The 27784-nt window shown below is 41.4% G+C and overlaps 1 protein-coding gene across 4 annotated transcripts in view; it reads right to left on the reverse strand.

Annotated features, from left to right (window-relative positions):
• Nucleotides 1-27284, reverse strand: part of LOC123746268 (sushi, von Willebrand factor type A, EGF and pentraxin domain-containing protein 1) — an 89424-nt gene extending 62140 nt beyond the window's left edge. For 3 of the 4 annotated variants that reach the window (XM_045727615.2, XM_045727614.2, XM_069314894.1), the window contains exons 1-4: nt 26630-27283; nt 7626-7793; nt 1865-1999; nt 490-645 (exon numbers count right to left, since the gene is read on the reverse strand). In XM_045727615.2, the coding sequence (XP_045583571.2) occupies nt 490-645; nt 1865-1999; nt 7626-7793; nt 26630-26893 (723 nt within the window). In that variant the 5' untranslated portion in view covers nt 26894-27283. Of the gene's footprint in view, nt 1-489; nt 646-1864; nt 2000-7625; nt 7794-26629 lie in introns of all 4 variants that reach the window. The other variant, XM_069314895.1, reaches the window with a different exon arrangement.
• Nucleotides 27285-27784: the final 500 nt, after the last annotated feature.

A 27784-nucleotide genomic window follows, 5' to 3' on the forward strand; every position in this document is an offset into this window, starting at 1 on the left:
CAATTAACTGGTATGTGTATGGGTTGGAGAATTGGGGTTTGTCATCCTTGCACCTGCTTGTTATTTCTTCAAAAACGTCAATAATGATTTCAATTTCTTCAAAAGGTCAGATGTAACACAAACAAGGAGCAACAGTTTTAAGCTCAACAAGCTACATTATAGGACTGAGAACAGATGCTTTTTTACCCACAGGGTTATAAACCCATGAAACTATCTACCCACCACAGCCATAAATGCCAAAGCTCTTAAATTTTAAAATCCACATGGAAAAAATCATCAAGGCAAATGGGTGGGGGGGTTGGGAACCTTCGACAAGCCGGTTCCTGTCCTCATCGAGGCCACTAGTGTTAGTGGTCCTCGGGTAAATTATTATGTTACATGATGGTAGCCGTGGATTACCATTATTCTATTATTTTAAATAGGATCCTAGCCAAGGAAATTTGCCCACTCACAACACAAGAGGGCCTCCCCACCTAGTTGTTCACTGACCTTAACATTTCCATTGCGTATACCGAAAGTAAAAATCCGAACACCCCTGGCCTGAAGGAAGGCGGCGGCTGGTCTGGGGTCGCCGCCGTTGCTGTAGCCATCTGTCACTAGGAATACCGCTTTCACCGCCTCAGGTCTTCCGAGGGCTATCACGCTCTGTTGCAGGGAGAAGTTGTGTTACAATATTCAAGTGGTAAACAAACAGTATTGTTCAAAAATAGCAAGACATGGGTTGACATTTAAGGGGTAAGGTAGGTTACATGGAGTTAATTAGGTAGTACAGCACTTGGTTTTACTCTTAAACTGGTTGAAAGACTGTACCTCTCTCAACCAGTTTAAGAGTAAAACCAAGTACTACCTAATTAACTCCATGTAACCTACCTTACCCCCTAAATGTCAACCCATGTCTTTCTATTTTTAAACAATACTGTTTGTTCACCAACTTTTATAATTGCTGATTTCTGCCATGTTCCCCCTCCCCCCTTTTTATTTTTTATTCCTTTTTTCAACACAATTTATACCTAATCCCAATTAAGTTTTGGTCTAAGTGGGGGTTTTTCCTCACACATTGCCCAAAATGCTATGCGTATTAGTGACTTTAGGTATTGTATGTACAGTACTAGATCTATCTATTATTCCAACATTATGTTTGTAAATCAACTATGTATGTACTTTTCCTGAATAAAAAAAATAATTTTAATTTATTACTGCCTGAACCTGCCATAATACATGGCGAGTAACTTAGCCTAATTTCAAACATACATGGCAATTAGTAGCCTTGTCTAGCGTAGAACACATTACAAGCAATAAGACTTGTCTGGTCTGGAGCATGCTTCATGGTCATTAGCCTGGTATGAAGCATGCTTCATGGTCATTAGCCTGGTCTGGAGCATACTTCATGGTTATTAGCCTGGGCTGGAGCATGCTTCATGGTCATTAGCCTGGTCTGGAGCATACTTCATGGTTATTAGCCTGGGCTGGAGCATGCTTCATGGCCATTAGCCTGGACTGGAGCATACTTCATGGTTATTAGCCTGGTCTGGAGCATGCTTCATGGCCATTAGCCTGGACTGGAGCACACTTCATGGTTATTAGCCTGGGCTGGAGCATGCTTCATGGTCATTAGCCTGGTCTGGAGCATACTTCATGGTTATTAGCCTGGGCTGGAGCATACTTCATGGTCATTAGCCTGGTCTGGCCTGCAGCATGACCATGTATTTATCATCTAGTCTGGTCTGATCTAGAACATGATAAAAACCCATCTTAACCTGATATATATCCTGTACTTAGTCTAGCACCCGAACCTGGGACGTCTTGATCAAGCATAACAGGTGGCACTTACCCGAGATTGAAATATATGGCACTTTGTACTCACCTGAGCCTCGAGCAAGGCACCTAGAGTATAAGTGCCACCACCCGAGTATTTTATCCTGGGAAGCTCCCCCTCCATCAGTGAACACTTGTGGTTATCCTCAGATGCCTGTGTCACGTGGTCGATGTGACGAATGACCTGTTCAGAGATATATTGAACACTTCTGAGAACTTTCAACACAACAATGTGAACAATAATTGCAGCTCTTCGTCGTAAGCAATGGGCAAATGTTCATTAATAATGATTTATTATAATCCAGCCGTCCAACCCCCTATTTATGAACGAATAGTCAATTTCTCAAATATAAGGTAATATTATTACATACTAGAATGCACTGAATATTTAGGCAACTTAGGTGGTTAGGTTCTGTTATCAATTGTTGGTATTTGCAGTACGGGAAAGAAGAATTGATCAGGAATAATTTATAGACGTGCGATCTGAACAGAGAGCGTAAACGAAGCACTGCTCGAGAAAACTGTCATCAGTTGTGAGTCTTGTGTAAAATGTTTTTTCACTCATGAACAAGTGGTTTGTGGCGACCATTTGGAGTTTGTTGGTAGGGGACGGGTTGTACAACTCATAACTGACTCATGATTTATATAATCTTTGTATATCCTATGTATGTATGTTTGTACTTTTTAAATAAAAATTATTAGTATTATTATAACTGATGACGTTCGAACAGTGCTTTGCTGACGACCTCCGTTCGAATCGCAACTCGGCACATACTTCACCCAATACGTCAAGTACAAATATTCACCAACAGAAGCTGGAAACCTAACCTTACCTACGCCTAACTATACATTGAGCTTTAATATTTATTTATTTATTTATTTATTTATGCATACACAAGAATGTACATAAGGAATGTGAGGATACAAATATGGTAATTACAGTCTTGTAAAGCCCCTAGCACGCGCAGCGTTTCGGGCAGGTCCTTAATCTAAGAAAATTTTAAGGAGGTAAATACTTGCAAAATTTATAGACAAAAAAATGATAACAGATTACATGAAATGAAAAAAAAGATGAGAGAAAATTGTAGGTACAGTATATTAAAGCACATAGGTAGCTAAGATTGATTGCAATGACCGCTTAAAATGGTAGTTGACAACAAATTGGTAGGCACAATACAGCAGAAACAATATAAGATTGATTGCAATGATAGCTTGAATGGTAGTTGACAAAAATTGGTAGTCACAATACAGCATATGGCTAGCACATAAAAGAAGACAGCAATGAACACAATGATAAGGTTGTTTGATATTACATAAAAATTAGGAGATTGGGTAACACTAGGTACAGAGCAAATTTAAAGCTCAGTGTAGGAAACTAAGAAGATGAAGTTAGGCACTTTTTGGTTTTGCTTTTAAATAAGGCAAAAGTTTTACAGTTTTTCAATTCACTAGGGAGTGAGTTCCATAGACTAGGTCCCTTAATTTGCATAGAGTGTTTACACAGATTAAGTTTGACCCTGGGGATATCAAAGAGATATTTATTTCTGGTGTGGTGATAATGGGTCCTATTACATCTGTCCAGGGAGAGTTTCAGAGCATGGTTTGCATTTAAGAACAGGGTTTTGTAAATGTAGTTGACACAAGAGAATGTGTGGAGGGAGTTAATATTTAGCAAGTTTAGGGATTTAAACAAGGGAGCTGAGTGTTGTCTGAAAGCAGAGTTAGTTATTATTCTGATAGCAGATTTTTGCTGTGTGATGATGGGCTTAAGGTGGTTTGCAGTGGTAGACCCCCATGCACAGATACCATAATTAAGATAGGGGTAGATTAGTGCATAATATAGTGAGAGGAGAGCAGAGTTAGGAACATAATATCTGATTTTGGAGAGTATACCAACTGTCTTAGAGACTTTCTTAGTTATGTGTTGAATGTGGGTGCTGAAGTTGAGTCTCTTGTCTAGGAATAGGCCAAGAAACTTGCCATCATTTTTATTACTGATGTTAATGTTGTCTATCTGTAGCTGAATTGCATTTGGTGATTTGCTTCCAAATAAGATGTAGTAAGTCTTTTCGATGTTTAATGTTAGTTTGTTCGTTGACATCCATAAGTGGACTTTTTTTAATTCATTATTCACAACATTATTTAGTGTATGTGGGTTGAGGTTTGAGTAGATAAGGGTAGTATCGTCAGCAAACAATATAGGTTTGAGAATATTAGAGACATTAGGCAGATCGTTTATATATATAAGAAATAGAAGAGGTCCTAAGATGCTGCCCTGTGGCACTCCAACGGTAATTGGTAGAGTGGAAGAAGTTGTATCATTGATGGTTACATATTGGTGTCTGTCACTAAGATAGGATCGGATGTAGTCAAGGGCAAGGCCTCGGATTCCATAATGCTGGAGTTTAAGTAAGAGGTAGTTGTGATTAACAGTATCAAAGGCTTTTCTTAGGTCAATGAAGAGTCCAATCGGAAACTCATTTTTGTCAAGGGCTGAGTAGATAATGTCAAGGAGACTAATGATTGCATCGTTGGTGCTCTTTTGGGACCGGAAGCCAAACTGGCAGGGGCTGAGTATGTCGAATTTTACGAGGTAGGAATAGAGCTGTTTGTAAATAATTTTTTCAAATATTTTTGATAGAATGGGTAGATTTGATATTGGTCTATAATTGTTTATGTCCGCCGGATTGCCTCCTTTATGGACTGGCGTTACTCTTGCTTTTTTGAGGATATCAGGGAATATATAATAATGTTAAATCGCTTTATTTAAGGAGCCTGAACTGAGGACAGGGTGACAAGCACCGGCCTCGCTCCACACAGAGAACACCAGGTAGCAAAACCAAAACTCTGCCCCCCAACTAAAACGCAAAAAGTCATCCCCGGCAGAGCAGAAGCCGGCCGCCCACCACGGCTGAGGGCACACCAAGAGCCCACCACGGCTGAGGGCACACCAAGAGCCCACCACGGCTGAGGGCACACCAAGAGCCCACCACACCTGAGGGCACACCAGGAGCCCACCAAGACCCACCAACCCCCGGCACCTCTCGGCCAAGCCGGCCCCCGAACACCGTCACCCCGCCGGGAGAACCAGCCAGAACAAGCCAAAAAAAAATCTATCAACAATCCCGTGACCCAAGGCAATATGTGCGCCAGGCGTCGTACAACCGAACCGTTGAAGAGGGATGCCAAACGGCAGTAGCAAAGCCAAAACGCGAAAACAGGACGTGAACCGGCGGCTTCCAGGTGGAGGAGGTATCCAGACTTCCGCTCCTCTCGCTCGGCGTCAAGATTGAACCAGGAGTCAAAAGGTCAGATGAAACGCAAATAAGAAACAACGGTTTCAAGCTCAACAAGCCAAGGTGTAGGACTGAAAACAGGAAATGATTTTTCACCCACATGGTTATAAACCCATAGAACCGCCTACCCGCCGAAGCTGTAAATGCCAAAACTCTGCTGAGCTTTAAAATTCAGCTTGAAGAAATCGCCAAGAAAAAATTTGGGTCACAGTCGAATGGTTCATGGTTCAATTCCACCGTCGGGATGGAATCGTTTGAGCACGTTTTTTTTCACCTCATACTTACGTTCACCTAGCAGTAAATAGGAACCGGAGAGTTCTTAAGTTCTAGATATTATATCTAGATATAGATCTTAAGTTCTAGATCTTATATCTAGATCTTAAGATCTTATATCTAGATATATAGATCTTATTATATAGATCTAGTTATAGACTAGATATATAGATCTTATTATATAGATCTAGTTATAGACTAGATATATAGATCTTATTATATAGATCTAGTTATAGACTAGTTATAGATCTTATATCTAGATATATCTTAAGTTCTAGTATTAAGTTCTAGATATTAATGTTTTTCTTGCCCGAAACGCATCGCGTAATAGTGGCTTTAGGCATTGTATGTACTAGCTCTATCTATATATCAATCCATTAATGTAACATCACTTGTATGTATATACCTTACCTGAATAAACATATTTATTTATTTATTTATTAGTTAAGCAACTGTTGTGGGTTACATCCTGGGAAGGTCCATATATAACCTAGCGGGACCTTGATAAGAGTAATAAAGGCAACGGCTTCCTGCAGCCAACTATGGGGAACCAAACCGTATCATTCAGGCTTTTGTTTATTATTATTATTTTCTACCACAGACGTGGCCACACATTTACAGTGATAACCAGAATATATACATTTTCTTCTGTCCTCCATGGACAGGGTGCATGAGAGATTTGTCAAACATATAGTTCAGGGATTTATTGAACAATCAACCACAGAAGGTGATTGTAGTGCTTTTAAAATGCTAGGCTAAGCTACATACGTAAATACATAGATACACAGATTTATGTATGCTACATAAAGTGTTTGATGTGTCTTTTCATTCAGACTTAGACGCTTGGTAGTACGATCATATTTTTTACGGACTATTCATCCCCGTGCCACTTCATAGGTGGTTTAATCTTCATCGATCAATCAATCAATCATATTTTTGGTAAACAACAATGAACAATGCTCTCAAAGGTGCAGGTGATAGTGGTCTTAGATAGTTGAGGGTGATACAGCTGTCAGTAGCTTAAGTGGCAGACAGAGGACTGTGGGACGATGTGAAGCTCCCCACGTAATCCAACCCATCAGCACTATCAATTTTATAATGGGACTTGATACACCGATGTCCCAGACTGACAGGTATGAAGGTTTCAGAGATAACCATTACCGTACTCTCTCGGGGCTTGGTTCTCAGTAGCCTATTGCCATTATTTTTAAGCACTTATTGGTTTTCCTTTGTGTACGTCTTGCTTAATATGATCAATACACACAATATACTGGCGGCACCCCCTACCATTGTTCAACTGTATATCTCTCCCACATACTGGCAGCACCTGCCATTTTCAACTGCATATCTCTCCCACATACTGGCAGCACCTGCCATTTTCAACTGCATATCTCTCCCACATACTGGCAGCACCTGCCATTTTCAACTGCATATCTCTCCCACATACTGGCAGCACCTGCCATTTTCAACTGCATATCTCTCCCACATACTGGCAGCACCTGCCATTTTCAACTGCATATCTCTCCCACATACTGGCAGCACCTACCATTTTCAACTGCATATCTCTCCCACATACTGGCAGCACCTACCATTTTCAACTGCATATCTCTCCCACATACTGGCAGCACCCTTATCATTGTTCAACTGTATACACATACTGGCTGCACCCCTTTTCCAGCTTTACTGCGTACCTCTTCCACATGGTGGAAGGGGGCTTCGACCCTCCCTCCCACATTCCCTTTCATTCTACCTGTATCCTTACAACTTATCCCTTGCCATCTTCTACCAGATAATCATTACCGATATTGCTTTGTTATGTTCGTTGGCAGTGAAGATGATTTGCAATCATCTCATCCTCAGAGGGTCCTTTGTGACCTTTGCATCAGGGTTGCTATATCCCATCTGCCAGACCTGACTAATGCATTTTCCTGGCGAGTTTGCACTTTCTGGACTCTGGCCTTCGTGTGTACTAAAACTAAATACGTGTTAGTGGCTTTGCAAGAATGTACCACTTAATCACCCGAAATATGTACAGCTCTTCAATGATATTGTTCCAGTTAATTGGAAAGTTTTCACAATTAATATATATAAAGATCACAGTATATTATAATGTCGATATGATCACTTGAACTGAACTCATCATCATTTGCTGAACCACTGCTATTTACACTGAAGACAAAGTTCAAAATATTTACATCGTAAGAGGACTGCTGAACCCCACTACCTGCATCTTCAACTCACCTTATTCTTGCTGGAGAAGGTGATGACAGCGACGCGCGTCTGGTTGTAGGAGACTGCGAAGTCGGCCAGCAGTTTCTTGACAAATTTGATCTCGTTGAAGAAATTCTCCGCCCCCACCGACGCCGACGCGTCTACCAGGAACACCAGCTCGATCTTCTGGTCAGGCACCTGGCACAAGAGAAAATGTGTTAGAAAATATGTAGTAGACATATTAGAGGAAAAGAATTGATCGGCTAGAAAGGTGGGGGGAATGGGGAAGTCCAAGAGCTAATAGCTATATACATGTATATATATATATATATATATATATATATATATATATATATATATATATATATATATATATATATGTATATATAATATTAACAGTTGTGTAACTAGCTTCACAAGACTGTCCCTTGCATGGCTAAATGAACTATGGGCTGAACCTATTATGTGCCTCTGTAACCCTTTCTACCACCGCCTACGGGATGGGTATAGGGTGCATAATAAATAAATAAATGAATGAAATAGTAGCTATTAATAAGATGGAAAATATGTCTTGATCCTTGAAACTTTGGAAATTGCAATTCTTATGTATTTAAGCTATATGTGAATTGATCGCTTGATGATCAAGAAAAAATTGTGGATAATTGTGGATTGACATCCATAAGCCAAATACGTTTTGTCCTATTTGTATTATGTCCTATTTTGTCCTTCCTCACTAAAGCTCGCATGATGATTATGGGTCGTACAGTAAACTGAACGCCATTAATGGCAACAGTCAAATCATTATATATGTGAGTTATGTAATATAATCACAATATCTCGTCCATCTGGCAAGCTCGACTCGTGCGCCGCCATCAAATGTCAAAGCAGCAGAACAAATTCGAAAACAAAAGTCGTAAGGCGGCTTGGGTTTATATGGCTAGGCTCCTATAACTGATCGTGCGTTGACCTTTGACCTAACTTCAAGTTGGCCTCTGTGCTTCGTCACAGTTGTTTTTTTTCATCATAAACCTTTGGAATGTTATTGGTGCTTTGCGCGGGTGTATCACCACCATGTATAATGGTGTTTTGTTCATTTGATACTCTAGTGTTGGCCCAGTGGGTGAGTAGCACCATTAATTTATTACTGCATTTGTTTCATAAGAATGACAATTATATGGCTCTATGCTAATTTGCCAGACTCAACATCGTTTTAATTTCCTCCTGAACTGCTGCACATTAATTACAACGCTTATAATTAGCAGTATTACTACATATAAATGAACTGGGCAAAACATCCACATGACTGCTTCTTGTCATATTAATTTTCATACAGCAATATGAACCATAGTGTCTTTTTAATTTTACGCCACTTGCAATTGCGTCCATTGAAGAGGTTGTTGACTCCTATCCAAATAGTTTCAGTGATATGTAAAATAGTTGAGGAATGTAAAGTGGCCATTTAGTCGGGCTACAAAGAGCAACTAACAACAACACATTAGTTATTTCCCTGTAACGCAGAAGGAGAAGTTACAGTCGGCTGAAATCCTGATACAATGAAGGCATGGTGGATAAGACGCTTGCCCTTGTCGCTTATGACCCTTGTTGCTCATGACCCTTGTTGAGGCAGATAACAACTGTTATTAATGCTGGGGTTATAACTAGATCATAGATGTTACGCCCTGGGTGTTTTGTGACGTGATGATTATCGCTGGTGTTGTGGCGAGGCTACTTGTGCTGTCATGATAATTGGGGGTGTTGTGACACTGGTGGGTGTTGTAATTTTATTTTATTGAAAAAGAGAAGGCTATAGTAGACGGTCAAGTTCCTGAAGAGACTGTAGAACAACAGATGCTGAAGCTTGTATTTAGATATGCCTATATAAAACATTTTACAAGTGTGTATGGGACAGTATACTAGTTTGTTACAAGGCATTCTCCAGTAGAGAGCATTGAACAGCTTCACTGAACAGGATCCTCAGTGAAGCTGTTCCTGCAGCTGCAGCATGCCCGTGACCATGGTCATGGTCACGGCCTGCAGACCCGCATAACCATCATAAATCGGTTCAGCAGACACGCCCTGCAGGAACCTGTCTAGTTCTTACATGAAGTCTTGTACCTTTGCTCTGTCAATATTGTTTATATTTTGTGCTAGAAAGTTGACAAGTCGTGGGCCTCCAATAGTCACACGTTTTCTAATCGTGTTCCTGATATTATAATCACTGTGCTTATTTTACGTCTCCTGCAGTATCCTTCACTTTAATAAGTGATTGGGACCTAATGCAGAAATCATGAGATAGATCCCTCGTCTCTGTGCCAGGGAGGACATTCTGAGAACTTCCTAGACACCCCCAGTAGTTTCACTCTATATATGCAAGCAGTAAGAATTTATGTATATTTTCTAGCTCATATCTCGCCCTCACACGAAACGAGAGGCAGTAGACGAGAGAGCAACAGAGTTTTAAAGACTACCATCATTGACGTGGCAACCCTTGTTATGTTCTTATAATCCAGTCTGTAATTTTCCTTGCTGATGCTAGGCTTGCTTCTTTTTGTGCTCTAAACTTTATGCCATTTGACATTTTTACTCATAAATATTTCACTTATATTTTCCACGTTGAAGTACTTGGAATTCGTGACTTTAATACATAATGCTATTTTCAGATGTTCACTAGACAAAAAATACATGAGTGACTGTAGTTTATTCCTTCATCGAAGGAATTTTTATGAGCGGATTTTGGTATCGTCCACAAAAGATGACATGATGTCATCCTGATGTCAGACATGAGGATCAGAAAGAGTAGCGGTGTGGGGGTAATGCCCCAACAAGAGCTTTCTGCAGTGCTGAAACTAGGATTTAAGATTATACCTCTCCCTGCGATCTGATAATTAGAAAATCGAGTTTCCGCCTCTGTTCTTTATCTGATATTCATTTATCCATCATTTTATGTGGTAACATTCTGTGGTGACATTAATAAATGCCTTTCCAAGTCGATCTTGTATGCAACTTCTGCTTTCTACTTTGTTTATTATCATGCTCTTGTGGACACGAACTGTTTCTCAATGCTCTTGTGGTAACGGACTATTTCTCAATGCTCTTGTGGTAACGGACTATTTCTCAATGCTCTTGTCGTAACGGATTATTTCTCAATGCTCTTGTGGTAACGGACTATTTCTCAATGCTCTTGTCATAACGGATTATTTCTCAATGCTCTTGTGGAAACGAACTATTTCTCAATGCTCTTGTGGACACGGTCTTGTGGTAACGGACTATTTCTCAATGCTCTTGTGGACACGGACTATTTCCATGCTCTTCTTATGGTCACAGACTACAGTATTTCCATGCTGTCGTGGACACGGACTGTCGTCTTGGCTACAATTAGAAGCAATCTCGATATTTTGACAATTCTACCACTTTTTTTCTTCACACACCCTCTGTGTTTCTTCACCAGCGTGTGAGGGGGAAAGGGGGTGTTGAAGATGGGGGATTAAGATCAGACTGAGATTAAGCCCCGGACAGTCGGTATTACATTACATAAAATACTGGAGGTTGCGGGACCTCTGCCCCCCCACCCCTCTCCCTGCTAAGATGAGTTACGCCAGCTTGATGGACTTTTTCACAGAAAATAGAAACACTATTGTTCTTCAAGTTACGTTGTTGTTAGGTCTGCAAAGACATGTATCTTCGCGACAGTAGCCTGATGACATGAGCTTAGATGTGAGATCAGATTAACTGATGAGACAAGCTGTTTTTAATACATTTATGTACATGTGCATTTGTGCAGCTACCCTAGACTTTATGAAGGGAAGTACAGTGTGTCAAAAAGCTAGCTACGTGATGCTAAAAATCCACATCACACAGGATGGTTAGTCATACAGAGGCATGTGATAAGTAGTCTGCACTGGCAAACTCTGGGTGCATTATGAGGATATCACGAACACAAGAGTGAATAAGATAGCAGTGATACTAAAAGTCCCCATCTCGCAGGATGGTTAGTCATACAGGGCCATATGTTCAGTAGCTTGCACTGGCAAATTTCGGGTGCATTATGAGGATATCCTCAAGAACACGAATCAAGTAATTACAAAGCTCCACCGTTCCTCTGAACTGTGTCTAGAATTTTGGTAGAGAAGCGTGTCCAAATGGGAGAGCGGTTCTGCAGAGAAGGGAAGTTGAGACTTGCAGCGCTGAACTGAGGTTAAATAAATCTCTTGTAGACTTGAAGAGAATTCCCAGTTTTTTGGAGGGGCTCTTGGCAGTCGCTCATGTGCAAAGTTTTACGAGGTTGTTGTTTGTTGTTTTAGATTCAGCTACTTGGAACGAAAGTTCCAAGTAGCACGGGCTATGGTGAGCCCGTAACTTACCTGGCACAGGAGCGGGGCAAGTAGCACGGGCTATGGTGAGCCCGTAACTTACCTGGCACAGGAGCGGGGCAAGTAGCACGGGCTATGGTGAGCCCGTAACTTACCTGGCACAGGAGCGGGGCAAGTAGCACGGGCTATGGTGAGCCCGTAACTTACCTGGCACAGGAGCGGGGCAAGAAGCACGGGCTATGGTGAGCCCGTAACTTACCTGGCACAGGAGCGGGGCAAGTAGCACGGGCTATGGTGAGCCCGTAACTTACCTGGCACAGGAGCGGGGCTGTATGTTTCTATGAGGAATCTAATGATATACTTCGAGTCTCTCTTCGTGAGGATCATTTCTTAATGATGAAAATGGATTTGTTACTTATACAACAATGATCACGAAAACCCTGATTGTTATATATATTTAAGAATCCCGGTAGAACAGTCGAGTTCGTTCTCGACTTACAAAGAAAAAAAAATCCGGGTTCGAATCCTGGGCGAGACAGAAATGGTTGGGCGCATTTCCTATCACCTAATGTACCTGTTCACCTAACAATAAGTAGGTATACACAGGAGTTAGTCAGCTTGTTGTGGGGTTGCATCCTGGGCAGGTACAAATTGTTGTTGAAACTAACGAAAATCACTCTACCTGTTAGGCAAATAGGGCCTTACATAATAGTCCAAGTAGTCAGTTTTGGCTATTTGTCCGTTCGCTATTTTATATAATATGCGATTAAAAATAGCGAAATTTTATTCGTACGTAACCTTAAGTTTCGTATAGTTTACTCATTTATCCAATATAATCACATCATTTCGATTTTCGATAATGGTCAATATCACTTCCAGGACATATTTTCCTTCATTAAATAATAAGTAAATAAAACACAAGTTCATGCGTCACTAGAAGCATCGTGTACAGTCAAGATGCTGAGCTGCGCAGGACCTTTTAAGGCGCAGATGATCATTGGGATCACTTCGGGTCGCCGCTTGGTCAGTCAGAACTGTCAGGCTAGGACAAAAACAAGAGCATAACTTCCACCGTACGCAGCTCTGACATCAGCTAAGAGCAGCAGCACTAATGGTGTCCTGCTTGATAGTCAGTGATCAGCAGGCTACAGCATAGCACCTAGTGATGTCCTGGTTATTGATCAGCAGGCTATAACGTACTGTGCAACCACCCAGGGGGTGTCCTGCCTGCTGGTTATTGATCAGCAGGCTACAGCATAGCACCTAGTGATGTCCTGCCTGCTGGTTACTGATCAACAGGCTACAGCATAGCACCTAGTGATGTCCTGCCTGCTGGTTACTGATCAGCAGGCTACAGCAAAGCACCTAGTGATGTCCTGCCTGCTGGTTACTGATCAACAGGCTACAGCATAGCACCTAGTGATGTCCTGCCTGCTGGTTACTGATCAGCAGGCTACAGCATAGCACCTAGTGATGTCCTGCCTGCTGGTTACTGATCAGCAGGCTACAGCATAGCACCTAGTGATGTCCTGCCTGCTGGTTACTGATCAGCAGGCTACAGCATAGCACCTAGTGATGTCCTGCCTGCTGGTTACTGATCAGCAGGCTACAGCATAGCACCTAGTGATGTCCTGGTTATTGATCAGCAGGCTATAACGTACTGTGCAACCACCCAGGGGGTGTCCTGCCTGCTGGTTACTGATCAGCAGGCTACAGTATAGCACCTAGTGATGTCCTGCCTGCTGGTTACTGATCAGCAGGCTACAGCATAGCTCCTAGTGATGTCCTGCCTGCGGGTTACTGATCAGCAGGCTACACACTGCTGATACATACATCTGTCACTAACAAAACATTGCAACACTGCAACATTGAGGCCAACAAGTAACAGCTGACTGGTCTATATATCTTGATGCTTACATGAGCAGAATTTTTTACTAACAAATATTTATATTTTTGTGCCATTCTTTCCTTGTACCAGTGTAATAAATTCAAATTTTTATTGTTGGAGTATTGTAATTATATACATATATATATGCTTTCACTAATTTATAATTAACAGGCAAGACCAATGAGCCGAAGCTCAACCCCAGAAAGGACAATTACGAGAGCACTTAATATTGCTTGTCAATGATATCTTCAGACTCAAATTTTCTAGCAATATTACTGATAGGAAAAAGAGGGTGAACAATGTTTATTGTCGGGATGAGCATTTAGTTTCCGTGGATTGTTTACGAAAATTCCGCTCGTCCAAATAATTTACGTTCAATTTGGTACAACAGGATGTTTTGTGCTAATCATGTGACTAGCCTATGATTATATAGGCTTCTGATTGACGAACACAAATATCCTATTTTTGTTACTTCAGAAGCAAACCTTGAATTACTCAATAGGTTTCGTTTTGGTTAAATTATTAGAATACAGTAGATCACCAGGTTAGTGATTCCCCATTTTGTTGTGTGCAAAATCGGGAGTGAAAGTAAGTTGGGCAACGTAACTGGGAGATTGCTTGTGTCTAATGAGTAGAGCAGGAACTCTGCTCTCTAGAATCTTGATACTTATCGCCTGCATATGAATTTAAACTGGTGCGGTTTGGTTTCGGAGAATTTTTTTTTTTAATATCACAAAAAAGCGTGCAAAGATAAAAAGCAGAAGCTACAGGGCTCTTCAAAAGAGAAATGTTAACAAGTAATATAAAATATATCAGTTTAGCCAGAATGAAGAGGAAATAATTATGAAAGCCCAACGGAGGAAATTTGCTAAAGTGCTGAGTGCTACTTAAGAACTTTTAAGATATACTTTGAAATCGATATTTTTGGTAAGAATAATACACACAAACATACAAGCAGACGAGCAGACCAAAAGTAAGCACGCCAAGGACGCTTCAAGGGGAGGCGACCCTTAGCACTTAATCATTTAAAACTAAGTTATTATGTGATTATAATGATCCCATGGGGTGAGGCACTTTCCAAAACCACCAGATACAAGCCTGTACGGGTTGAGTCACTACCACCAGACTCCCCACGGAATGAGTAACCCGTCCTTTTCAATAATGACCGCATTTTGACCTCAAAATCGCCATGGACAAATAAAGAGGGTACTCCAAATCGCAGTGACTGACAAACATCAACTTTTCTATGGGTGGGTCGATAGGTTAGATTAGGTTCGATTCCAGCATTTTGGTACACCATTTTTCCAATAGGCTACTCGAGGACGGGCTAAAATTTAGACACTTCCACTAGGAAACAGCTATAGGGTAAAAGATTTTCAGAAGCCACCAGGAATACACAAGGAGGTAGTGGATGAATGCTGGATTTTGATGAGCTGCAAGTGTGGATGAGTGCTGGATTGTGCTGTGGCGCTGTGTGGATGATTGCTGGAGTGCGGTGGTGTTTGTTTAGCCTTATACTATATGATACCGTGAATAGAGTGTTTGTTTAAGTGTTTTTACCTTTATTTTTTCTTATACTGCTTCAGGCTAAATGCCCCGTCCCCCAGTATGCTAAACAACGGAGATGATGTCTAGGTTTCTCTGTAAACTTCCGTAGTCTTTTTTTTTCAAATATTCTTCTTATTGGTTTTATTTCACATATTTCCTCTGGATGCTGTTGATATAAGGACAAAATGGCCTATTATAACTACCCCTGCGGCACTCCTACTTGTAACATAGCGGCATTTTGTTTCTCCTTTCTCGTGTGAATGTTTTGGGGGATTATTTGGATGGGCAAGAATGTTTTGAGGACAGGTGGTTGATGGATAGTAGGTGATGAGAATGGAGGCAGTTTGTGTTGGGAAGGGGAGGGTGAGATTGTGTTGATGAGGAATGTCAGGGTGGGTGTTAAATTGGGTGTGTACTGTGTAACTAAGGGTGGAGGGTGGATGAGGGCTGGGATGAGAGCAGATGGCCAGTGTAAATTCGTGAGGATATGGAAAGTTGGCGGGTGAGTGATCTGAGTGATGGTGAATATGGGGCGAAGAACTGTGAGAATAGATGGGGGGTTGGTGTGAGCATGAATGTAGTTGTACGATGAGGCTACCCATGTGGGTGAGGGAGAAATGTGAAAGAGAATAGAACAGATCGTGTAGAGAATGTATTTTAATAGTGACAAAAGCCTAACCCAATTTGCCTGCTCGCAGTTCAGGAGGCAGAACACTGAAGACCGTTTAATATCACCTGAGCCATAGTTTCGCTGTCACTGGCTCCTCATGCCCAGATAGGGCAGTGTTTGGGCTGTGAAGGTTTGCATGGTATATTGCGTTTGCTACGTGTAAAGTCTACATGTAGTGTTGTGGGGAATCAAAGTGTTTTAAAGTATTCAGTGTTTGTGGATCTGCTTAGCGTATTGTTGGGAAAGGTGACGCAATTGTGGGTTTTGTAATTCTGAGAGCTTGTCTGTCGCTTCGTGTCTTCAAGAATGCAGTGGGCTGGGTGTATGGATTTTTTTTTGTTTTGGGGGGAGGAGCTATTACAACAAAGAGGAACAGGTAAAAATATAGTTTTAGAGATGGTGAATATATTGTGTCATGATAAAAGGCGGGTTGTTCACCTTGGACAGAAAATGACGTACTAAATTGCTCGAATTTTAAGCTGAGGGTTTGTAAAGTTCTTTGCATGTATTTCAACATATGCGAATTCCAAAGATGATTACCTTGGTGCTCCTTGATGTTGATGGTGCGGGATTGGTGGTAGGTGGGGTGTGAAGGAACATATATGGTGACCAGGCGATGGGCACGTGGTCACCATTCACCTATTTGTGCCTACAGGATCGAGCTTTAGTTAGCTCTCGTACCCTAAAGTTCAAGTTGGGACTTACATCTCAGCGATTAGGCGTCGAGATGTGAGTCTCGTCCTAACCCCATACTCAGATCTTGACAAAGCACTCAGGAGTGTATGAAAGAATTGGTGTAAATTTTTTACATACAGTACACAAATACACAAATAATGATGATAGTAAGGTTATCATGGTGGTAATGATGATAGTGAGGTTATCATGGTATGATGGTGGTAATTTGTAGCAATAACAATTACTACAATTTCCTATACACATTCCACATTTTCACCCTCCATAATGTTGAGATTATATTCAATATGCATTATGATTGTAAATTTCGATATACAAACATATCCGCACATTTGTATTAAGATATCAAGTCATAATTGCTATAAACTATGTCATTATATTCTTGTTCCTTGTTAGGGTACTTGAGTTTTTAATTGCATTTTTATTAGATAATTACTGGTCATTAAAGATGAATCCTTCGTGTTTGGTGTGTTGTGCAATTCCTGTTAAGAGACCGGGAAGACCTTATTTCGGACAAGTTGAGTCAATCATCCCGTACTGTATTGCAATGTATTTGTTGAAATACTCATGCAATCTGCCTTTCTCTGTACTTTGCTAAGCTTCATATTTGTTTTCAATTAATAGTCCAAGATTTCACAGCCTATTATGTAAGGTCAGATCGACACTTTATAGCAAATGTCAGCATTTGTGGCGATTTAGAATAAAAATTTCTAGCTAGGAAATTTGATTGGCATTTTTACTCGCGGCTTGAAACCTGTATTTATTTTTGTATGTACACTGCTGGGTACAGGACTTGGCTCTCATTAGCAAGCTTCCCTTCCACACAGCTCATCATAAGTCTTACCCTTCTATTTTTTTTCTGGAACACAGCTCGACAGTCGGGTTACAACCAGGCCCCCCTAAATTATTACGGAGTGAATAGCAAACAGTCAAAGATTGGTACCCAGTCGATCCTCCCTGTCCAGGGGCTCGATATTCTGATCACTCTTTAAGATCCTTATCTTCACTACTCATATGGAGTAGTTTGCTGAACACTGTGTATTCGTTGACCAGGTGAAGGAACGATCGACTTGAGAATGGTCCAGGACGGACCGAAACGTCGTCGTCCCTTCCCCTTCTAGTGTGTGGTCTGGTCAACATACTTTAGCCACGTTATTGTGACTTATCGCCTGCACTGTGCATTCGTATTTGACATCATTATAGCCAAGTTGATTACATTCTACAACTCTGAAGTGCGTCATCTAGGTGTCAGACCACTGCGCTACCACGTCCCTCTGGAGTCTGGAGACTTATACAATTTGACTGAGTTGTAGCATTTTGTGTTAACGATTTGATAAGGTTAATCCAGTCTCTAAGATCTTTATATTGACTATAAAGAGGGTGGGGCCGGCATCGAACCCTGGGGACAACCCGCTAGTTAGGTGCATTCAGTTAGAAGAAAGGGGACAGGTGACGGGAAGAGATTACGAAGAGAAGTTGATGTTTAAAATTGGAGGAATGGAAGAAAGGAAAAGAGAGGAGAGGGAGTACGAGGGAAAGAGGGGGTGATGAAGAGAGAGAGGTTAGGTGAGTGGTGAGAACGATGGAGGTATGATGAGGAAGGTGAAGAGGATGGAGGGAAAGTGAAGAGGAGAGGTGAGAGGGAGAGAGAGGTATTGAGAAGGGAGAGAGAAGTAAGGTGGATGGAGGGAGGGAGGGAGGACGCAGTCTCATCTCTCACAACAACATGGTGTTTACCTCCCTCAAAATAAACACCAGCCGCCATCTGAAAGCTTAAGTATTCTGTTTGTCTCAACATCTTACTGCTCGTCATGGCTTAGATGGCCATCTCCTCCCTCATACATTAATAGTTGAGTTTTACCCAAATATTAACCAACATTCCCGTCACTTCTACACGAGGCTATGACAACTGCAGAAGACATAATGGACCATGTGAGGCAGAAACGCTGTTGTAGGCCTATTGGCTCATATGAACCAGTAACTGCGGTAGGCCTACTGGCCCTTGCAAGGCAGTTCCTATTTACAATTAATAATTTTCGCCAAACTTTCCCCTACATTAGGCTGATTGTTCCACATTTACCTTACCAAAATTAATACAAAAATTGAAAATATAATTTAGTTTTAAAATATATTAGGGGGTACTACATCTGGTTGGGCTTGTAGGGGACCCTCGGCCTACCTCGAAGAAGAGGATATGCAGCATCCGGGGAAGCCTTATAGGGCACCTTTGAAGGATTTAATATTTTATATTATTAATATTATAATTATACTTAATATTAGTAGGGCTGCTCATTCACCCTGTTCTCTCGAGTTGACACTGTAAATATTGTAACTGTTTACCTTGGGCCATAGAGTTCCAAAAAGAGTTGACCAGACCACACACTAGAAGGTGAAGGGACGACGACGTTTCGGTCCGGACCGAAACGTCGTCGTCCCTTCACCTTCTAGTGTGTGGTCTGGATCTTTATTGACAAAATTAATTACAATTTTGACGGAGGCAGCTGTTGTGTGTGTAAGTGACGGTGAAGGGGGGGAGAGGTTATCCATTTGGGATTGGTTTCCCCCCATTGTTGGGGATAAAATACCTGTTATGTTTATTGAGGTCCCCTTTAATAGACATGATCTTTTATGACAGTTCTCCCTATTTCCAGCTACCTTCTGACCTCTGGACCCTCTCCGCTACAACCATTTTGACATCTTTGGACACTTGACTTAAGAGTCCTTCACAGTTGTGTGTTGTGAACTTAAACACTCCTAACTCTTGGGGAGTTAGGAGTGTTCATGTTCGCCACCATTGACTGTACGTCATGTTACAGTCACGATGCCTGTAACACCTGAGCCTTAATTCTGCCACTAGACGAAACAGATTTTAATACTGTGATCAGCATGGGATATCACAGATTCTGACAAGAATTGACACGAAATTGTTGAAACGAAAGAAGGTAGTTGTGGTGAGGGGTTGTGGTGAGTGGGAAGGTGGTTGTGGTGAGAGGGGTGGTTGTGGTGGTGGGTGAGGAAGATAGTGGTAGGGTAACCCGATTCTCCCTTGCTCATCACCCTTTGCCTGATGAGGGCATTTATGGGTCCGGGCGTGGGTAGTGGGGACCAGCTAGTTCTTTGCCTCTCTCATTCTCTTTTTTTCTTACAGGTTCCTTACAGTTTTTTTTACACTATCGCACCCCCTCCCCCTCCCCCTCCCCACCGTTCCTCTACATTCTGTTTACCTACAATTCTCCTCTTTCTTCCATTCCTACTACCTTTCTTGCACTGAGTTGCTACTTCTGTGCTTACATAACAGTGATTACGGGGACCTAAAATTTGTATGCCCCGCTCACAAGCCTTCTTGTAAATGTTGAATTATAATTTAACTATTCTGACGTCGAATTCTTTGTAGAATCTAGTCTTTAAAGTTGTAGATGTAGATGTAGATGTAGGTGGCTTGCACATGTTTCCCCTCGGTATTTTGTATGTTGTGATCATATCCCCTCTGTTTTCTCCTCTGGGATTGTGAGGTTTAGCTCCATTAACTTATCCCCATAGCATAAATCTCTTAGTTCTTACACTAATCTTGTTGCGAAGCTCTGCACATTGTCGAAGTTAGTCTTGTGCTTCACAAGGTACTGCTGCCGCTGCTGCTACTTGTACTTTGATTGCTACTACTTGTAGTGTGACTACTGTTAGTGTGGCAGATGGTGGTACACTTAACAAGAGCAAATAAAACAAACACACAGTAAGTACAACAACAGTTTTCAACCACACCGACAAATACTCTTCTTCCTCCATCCTCTCCCTCACCCCCCCCCCCACCTCCATCCTCTCCCTCACCCCCCCCCACCTCCATCCTCTCCCTTACTTCCCCCTCCATCCTCTCCCTCACCCCCCCCCCACCTCCATCCTCTCCCTCACCCCCCCCCACCTCCATCCTCTCCCTCACCCCCCCTCCATCCTCTCCCTTACCTCCCCCCTCCATCCTATCCCCCCCTCCCCCTCCATCCCCTCCCTCACCCCATGCGGCTCTTCACACACTAACATTCTCGATTCATAAATGCAGATCCCGGGTTCGATTCCCGGTCGGGACAGAAATAATTTAGGTACATTTCCTTTCACCTAATGCATCTTTTCACCTAGCGGTAAATGCTTACCTGGGGGGTTAGACAATTGTTATTGGGTTATCGGATTGTTGAGATAGTAATAGTTGGACCTTCTGGGAGAGCTCCATACAAGCCTAAACTATATATATATACACAGGCTTCCTGTCCCTGATAAAAATGAATTATTAATTATCATAACATATTTGTCTGTCCTCGACATCCTCTCACTGTAATTAATATTTGTTTAATTCCACAACATAAATTATTTTTAACTACAGAATTTTTCCTATTTTATTCTTCACGATTGCTAGGTTAGCGTGGGGAGACTGTTATTATTTTTATTATTATTATTATTATTATTAGTAGTAGTAGTAGTAGTAGTAGTAGTAGTATTACTAGTAGTATTGACAATATTATTATGATTCTTATTACTTAGGATAATAGTAATAATTAACTAATTCTTATTACTGTTAGGCTAATGTAGGGAATAGGGTTGTTTATTTTTGGAACAGATTACCGAGTAACATAAGACACTTTGAGGGATCACTGGATTGTTTCAAGCGTAGGTTATACATATGAATGTGTTTGGTTGGGTCTAGATAGGCGGTGAATCGCATGGTCCTACCTACGGCTGGCTACCTTGTGATGATTCCGGATCATCACAAGATAGCCATAGGAATCAGTTGATCACTGATACCTGATCAGTTGGCTGACTAGCTCCTGGGGTACCTATTTACTATTAGGTGGACAGGGCTATTAGGTGATAGGAAACGCCCCCCCAGTCATTTCTGTCATGAGGAACAGGTACCCGGAACTCTAGAGTGAGAGTCGAGAACGAAGCCGACTGTGCTACCAGGACCCGCGTATCTGGATATATTGGGGTCTTCTATCTGGAGGTTATTGTATATGTTATGGTGCTTGAGGTTGTCGAGAGCGCCCTCTCATCCATGTTTTCATCGTTCTGGAGTGGGGGGGGGGTTGATCTTTAATGGCTACTGTGAGAGACTCTTCCATGGGGCGGCATCCAGTTTCACTTGTGAAGAGCGTGGCTGGTAGGAATGCTGACGGGTGCATATTCTTGTATGTTGTTCGCGGGTTGTTAACACTTCAAGACTTCGCTTATGGAAGTTGCCTGACTGATGCTCTCCGTGGATGTCTTGTGGGTTTTTTAAGCTTTAAATATATGTCACATAACTGCCATTAAGTCTAGCTGTTCTTTCCCTCGGCTATTGTATTTAATTGTCTCTTTTTCTCTTCTCATCAATCACAAGACTAGATATCTGTAGTTTGATAAATGTTTAGCTGTGGTAGATTCCCAGGGGCTTGCCTATCCAATGAGGCTATTCATGTTTGCGCCCTGCAGCAGGCCTACAGTACATAGCCCTCACAACCCGCATCTCTGGTAACTCCTTGTGATACCTGGAGAGAGTTTCGGATGTTCTTCTATCCTCCGAGCCCGGCCTGAGGCCAGGCTCTACTTGTGATAACTTGGTCCAACAGGCTGTTGCTTGGAGCGCTGACTTGGCTTCAAGTATCTCGGGCAGTTCGGCTTCTATAGGGATCTAGATGAAGTGTAAAGTGTGTGGATAAAGACACATTAGAGCATTGCATCTTACGACAATGATAATATTGAGCCATTTAGAGATAAATCTAAACTCACGCTGCGTGAAATGGCTAGAATACCTAAATCTTAGCAAAATGACATTCCATTAATGTATAATGATTAATTGTAAATGCAGAGATATTGAAATACAAAATCTCTGTAACTAGCTGATATAATAATTATAGGGTGTACAGGATAGCTGCAATTGTTAATGCAATTATCTCCGTTGAGGTCTGATAAAGACCTTTTATGCCCTCTGAAATGGTTTTTTGCGCTACCGCTCACAGGATGAGTATGTGGTGCACAATACACTATTGTGCTCCCCATACTCATGGGGCGGGGATGAGTATGGGGGTGCACAATATACTATTGCGCTCCCCCCATGCTCATGGGGCGGGTGGGGGGGAGTGTCTCACAGGGACGTGTGGGTGGGAAGACTAATTATTCTGATGACTGTGGGTGGAGGGGTTAGGTCGTGACCATATAATATTTCAATGTAAACAACCACATTAAAATATACATGACATAACTTTACCCCCACACGAAGAGGCGACATTTTGTTCACGGTGTCAGATAAAAACAACCAATTTATGTAAACACCAAGAGAGATAAACTGACATGAGAAAATTAAGAGGCGCAGCAACAAATGTAACATAGCTTTCGCACACACGTCACAAAACGGTAGTAAATTTTGGCCCACTTTCTGTTAATTACTTTTATATCACATGTGCATATAATGTATGTGTGTGTGTGTATGTATATATCGGCAGTATTATGTATTTCGGAAACTGTTTACTGTGACGTGATCAATGTGCAGTATACATAGTTACAATGTAGCTACGAATTGTTTTTACACAAGTACACTTATCAGTCCTTTCAAACAAAACATGTATGTGTTTATTTCCACAGAGGTGTGGATAGCAATTTATATATTTATTAAGTTACATAGTCTCTTTTTTTATTTACATGAATATTTTATTTCAGACATTGGACCAAGACGGCTTTGGTTACATCTATTAAACAGTTTACAAGCATGAAAACTTCCCAGTCAACTGATGTTATTGTTATAAATAGCCTCCTGGTGCTTCGGAGCTCATTAACTGTTTAATATTTGTAAACAAAGCCGCCAAAGATTGAGAAAAGATGTACAGGTTCGTAAGTGCTTGCGTAACTGCTTCGTGAATCTGGCCATTGTAGTCGAAGGCAGTTGTGTACGAAGTGACATTTAACCGTTAACAAGAGCACCTCACTTGACCTACTTCTATCCTCAAGGGGTCATCACTTTACATTCTTAGTTGTCACACAGCTCAGTGCCTAAGATTTAAATGTAAACTATGTCAAAACTTTGGTTAAGATATGTTATCAAAATATTTATAACTTCATCTTTCCATTTAAGCAACGGTGACTTGACACATCTAAACCAGACAAGGTGTTTGTGACAAGCCAATCCCATTACTCTGTAACTATTTTACCGTGACCAATAAGTCCTGAGTTATCACTTACATAGAAAACTTAAGTTATACCAATTATGCTTGGTATAATTGTTCCTATATACACTCTATAGGACCGTGTCCTCTCAATAAACATTAGGTTATCCCAGTCGCATTGTTAGAAGTGGCTTTACAAACATGTAAATCCATACCTACATATATTATGACCCATTATTACTTCGCTTTTGAAGTATTCGCGTGAACTAAAGCAGACAAGCGCAAACCAAAGTCTTCAGACCAACTTTACACTTGAGACATAAACAAGTGAAAGTAAGCATAATTCTACTGCGGTCTACATAGCGTGTCCTGACGAACGACTAAATAGCCTGGGGCTCTTAACATTAATTCTTGAGCTACGTATATAGCAACTCTTGTATGTATATATCTACTATCTAAATATCTCAATGTGCTTCTGGTAACGTTTTACAACCCTTAGCAATTTGTTTCATTATTATTTTCTAAGTACTTTTGGAACCCGCCAAAGTATTTTAAACATCTTTGAAGATGTTTGATCTCTGATCGGTTTGGATTCAAACTAGTGAAACCCTTAAGCAGTGAGCCTAATTAGATAACATGGATTTTCTCCAGCTTTGTGTTTGACAAAATAAGGACTCAGTGGGGAGATCGCATATTAAATCCAACATATAAAGTATAGCCTCTTAATTAGTGGACGATTGAGGCTTCAAATAGGAATTTTCAAAACAGAGCTAGTAATCATTTATTTAAATTAACAAAAAACCGTTTTGTATGACATTTTTTTTAATTCAGTGTCCAAAAGGAGATGGAATTCAAATCAGAACTAGTCGGCACTGCAAAGTATGAGATACAATAAAGAAGATTTTTTAATGAAAAGAAGAAAAAGTGTAAGCAGTTTATAAACACTTTTCTGTCAGACGTCCAGAGGCAAATGTGCTCGTCCTTATCCGGTTAAACTATTACCAATTCGGATTCGCCAACAGCTTCCTGTATCGGGACCTGTGTTTGAGTAAGGGGAATCATTTTTTGCGTCAGTTCCGGCGCACCTGTGAAGCGAAACGTGCGCCGGCATGAGAGTTGGACACCAGCCGTATCCCTGTTGCTATTGCATTTGCTAAGAAGGCCATGCGTGTGTTAATATGATTTTCGGGATGTAGAATCAATCTTTTTTTTCATCAGCCATATATAAATATAATAATAATTTAATATCAAACGTTTTAATCTAGCTGTATTCATACAAACACATCAGGTTGAAGAGCGCACAAGCTGGCAAAGTGGCAAGGGGAGTTAGGGGACAAGAATTGCAACAAGAATCATAATGCGTAAATGACTAGGTAAACGGAGAATCCATGTATAGCGAGGGGTCAACAGGCAAGCGGAGAGGTTCCGCGGACCCACAGTGGTTTGGGGGGGGGAGTGGTTGATGAAGGTCGTGGGTGTGGAAGACATGAATATTGTTCCTCCGTAGGCTGGGATCACGCAGCTCCAAAAGTATGTTAATGGCGTTGGGAGCAAACGGGGATGAAGATCCCGTAGAAGATCCCCCTAGGAACCAAGAAGATCCTCTAGGACAAGATGGTTTATCCCGTAGAAGATCCCCCTAGGAACCAAGAAGATCCTCTAGGACAAGCTGGTTTATCCCGTAGAAGATCCCCCTAGGAACCAAGAAGATCCTCTAGGACAAGCTGGTTTATCCCGTAGAAGATCCCCCTAGGAACCAAGAAGATCCTCTAGGACAAGCTGGTTTATCCCGTAGAAGATCCCCCTTGGAACCAAGAAGATCCTCTAGGAAAAGCTGGTTTATCGTAATGCAACCTGCATCTGTTAGACTTTAGTAACAGGATTGCAGGTTGCATTATTTATGCAACAACATGCGGGAAAAAACTTTATTGCTTTCTTACAGGGAAACATTAAAGTGCATGTTCTGATATAACCATTAAAATAGTAATTTCAACAGTGTTGAATAAAGAATATTTCGTTTAAACTGATACATTGTAAACCGCCATCAGAGGTAAATGGAGGTATATATTATAATTAGGTAACCAGTTTACTTACTGACTATACCAGTATCAGGTATTTTTTACCCGAATAAACATTATTATATATTATTATATAAATATTTTGGTTGACTCAACCACTGCCTAATGATTTCAACTAAATTCCATATTATTCTGAATTCTAATCCTACATACCGTTTATTGTAAATAGTTCGATACCTGTATAATATACTGAGCTAATGTAACATTGAGGTTCAGTTATGAGCCTCTCTGTAACCATGCCCTTACCGCCTACAGGATGGATATACAAATTCAATATAAATATATCAAATAAACTTGAACCTTGTGCTATCTACCTAGGCCTATTACGGATTACTTCACACAGCCATTAGTTATCGAGAAGACATTAGGCTGCGACTGAATTTTTTTGTTTTTATTTACATGTTTAAAAGAAAACCTGCTGGCAGTATACACAAATATATATATATATATATATATATATATATATATATATATATATATATATATATATATATATATATATATATATATATATATATATATATATATATATATATATATATATATATATATATATTTGTGTATTAGTAGTATACACAAATATATATATATATATATATATAAATATATATATATATATATATATATATATATATATATATATATATATATATATATATATATGTATGACTTTCTAAGTAAACTTAATAATATAACCTATTCGAAACATGATTCAGATTGGCTTACCTTTCTCAAGTTTTGTACATGATGCTTTAAGATTTCCCCAAGAACTTCCACCTTCGATTTGATAATTTCGTTCTCCAACTCGGGGCCCGCCTTAATCTTCTTTTTGCCGTAATTTAGAAATTCGTTAAATGGCGCTCGTTCGTGTTTGTACTGCGCCAGAGCCTCCGTCGGGAGCATGGAGGAGACCACCACCGTCACCAGGAGAAGAGCCAAGGGCCGCACAGGACACCTTGCCACCCCTTTCATAGTCAGTATTGCTTTCATGTTTTACCTTAAAATTCCCTAAATTACAATATTGTTTACTCTCGTTCTGTATGTCTGTTCTATCCCTCTTGCTCCTCTGTTCTTCGCGTGATTTACGTAAGAGCTTTCATTGATGACTTTATAAACAGCCTTCAGACACACCTATGATGGTTTCTATGTCATTTCAGTGGAAAATTCCAATGCCTTAAAATCACTTCCATTGCTCACACAGCATAAATACATACACCAATAACACAGTCTCACAACAGACGAGACGAGGCAGAGAGAAGCGTGCGTGTGTGGGTAGGCTAGACTATGGAGACTGAGGCGAGGGAGTCATGCCCGTGTGGCGTCGCTCAGCTGCTGCCACTAGACACTGGGTTACCATCGCTCTCTGACCCTTGACTGTGCTGACAGGCGCCTCCTGCCCGTGCTGGGCTCCCACCAGTTGCCCTGGCCTCCCAGGACTCCTAGCCGCTGCTGGCCTTGCCAGGATTTGGCCGGCTTGGTCCCGCAGGTTTTTTGGTTGGCCTAGCCTCGCAGGTTGATTTTTTTTATCGTTGCCTGCCTTCGCGAGGTCCCCCAGCCGGCCTGGCTTCGCGAGGTCCCCCAGCCGGCCTGGCCTCGCGAGGTTCCCCAGCCGGCCTGGCTTCCCGAGGTCCCCCACTCTGCCTGGCTTCGCGAGGTCCCCCCAGCCGGCCTGGCTTCGCGAGGTCCCCCAGCCGGCCTGGCTTGGCAGGGTAACAGGCCGGCGCCTCAAGGAGCCCCCTTCATGTCGCAGCCTTGTTGGGGTCCTCGAACCAGACTGGTCTTTCGGGGTCCACATGCTGGCCTGGTCTCGCGTGGTCTCTGCCGGCCGGCCTGGCTTTGCATGGTCCTCATACCGGCTTGGCCTTGTGAAATCCGTGTTCG

This window comes from Procambarus clarkii, chromosome 80 (genome assembly GCF_040958095.1).
Source record: "Procambarus clarkii isolate CNS0578487 chromosome 80, FALCON_Pclarkii_2.0, whole genome shotgun sequence".
Classification (NCBI taxonomy): domain Eukaryota; kingdom Metazoa; phylum Arthropoda; class Malacostraca; order Decapoda; family Cambaridae; genus Procambarus; species Procambarus clarkii.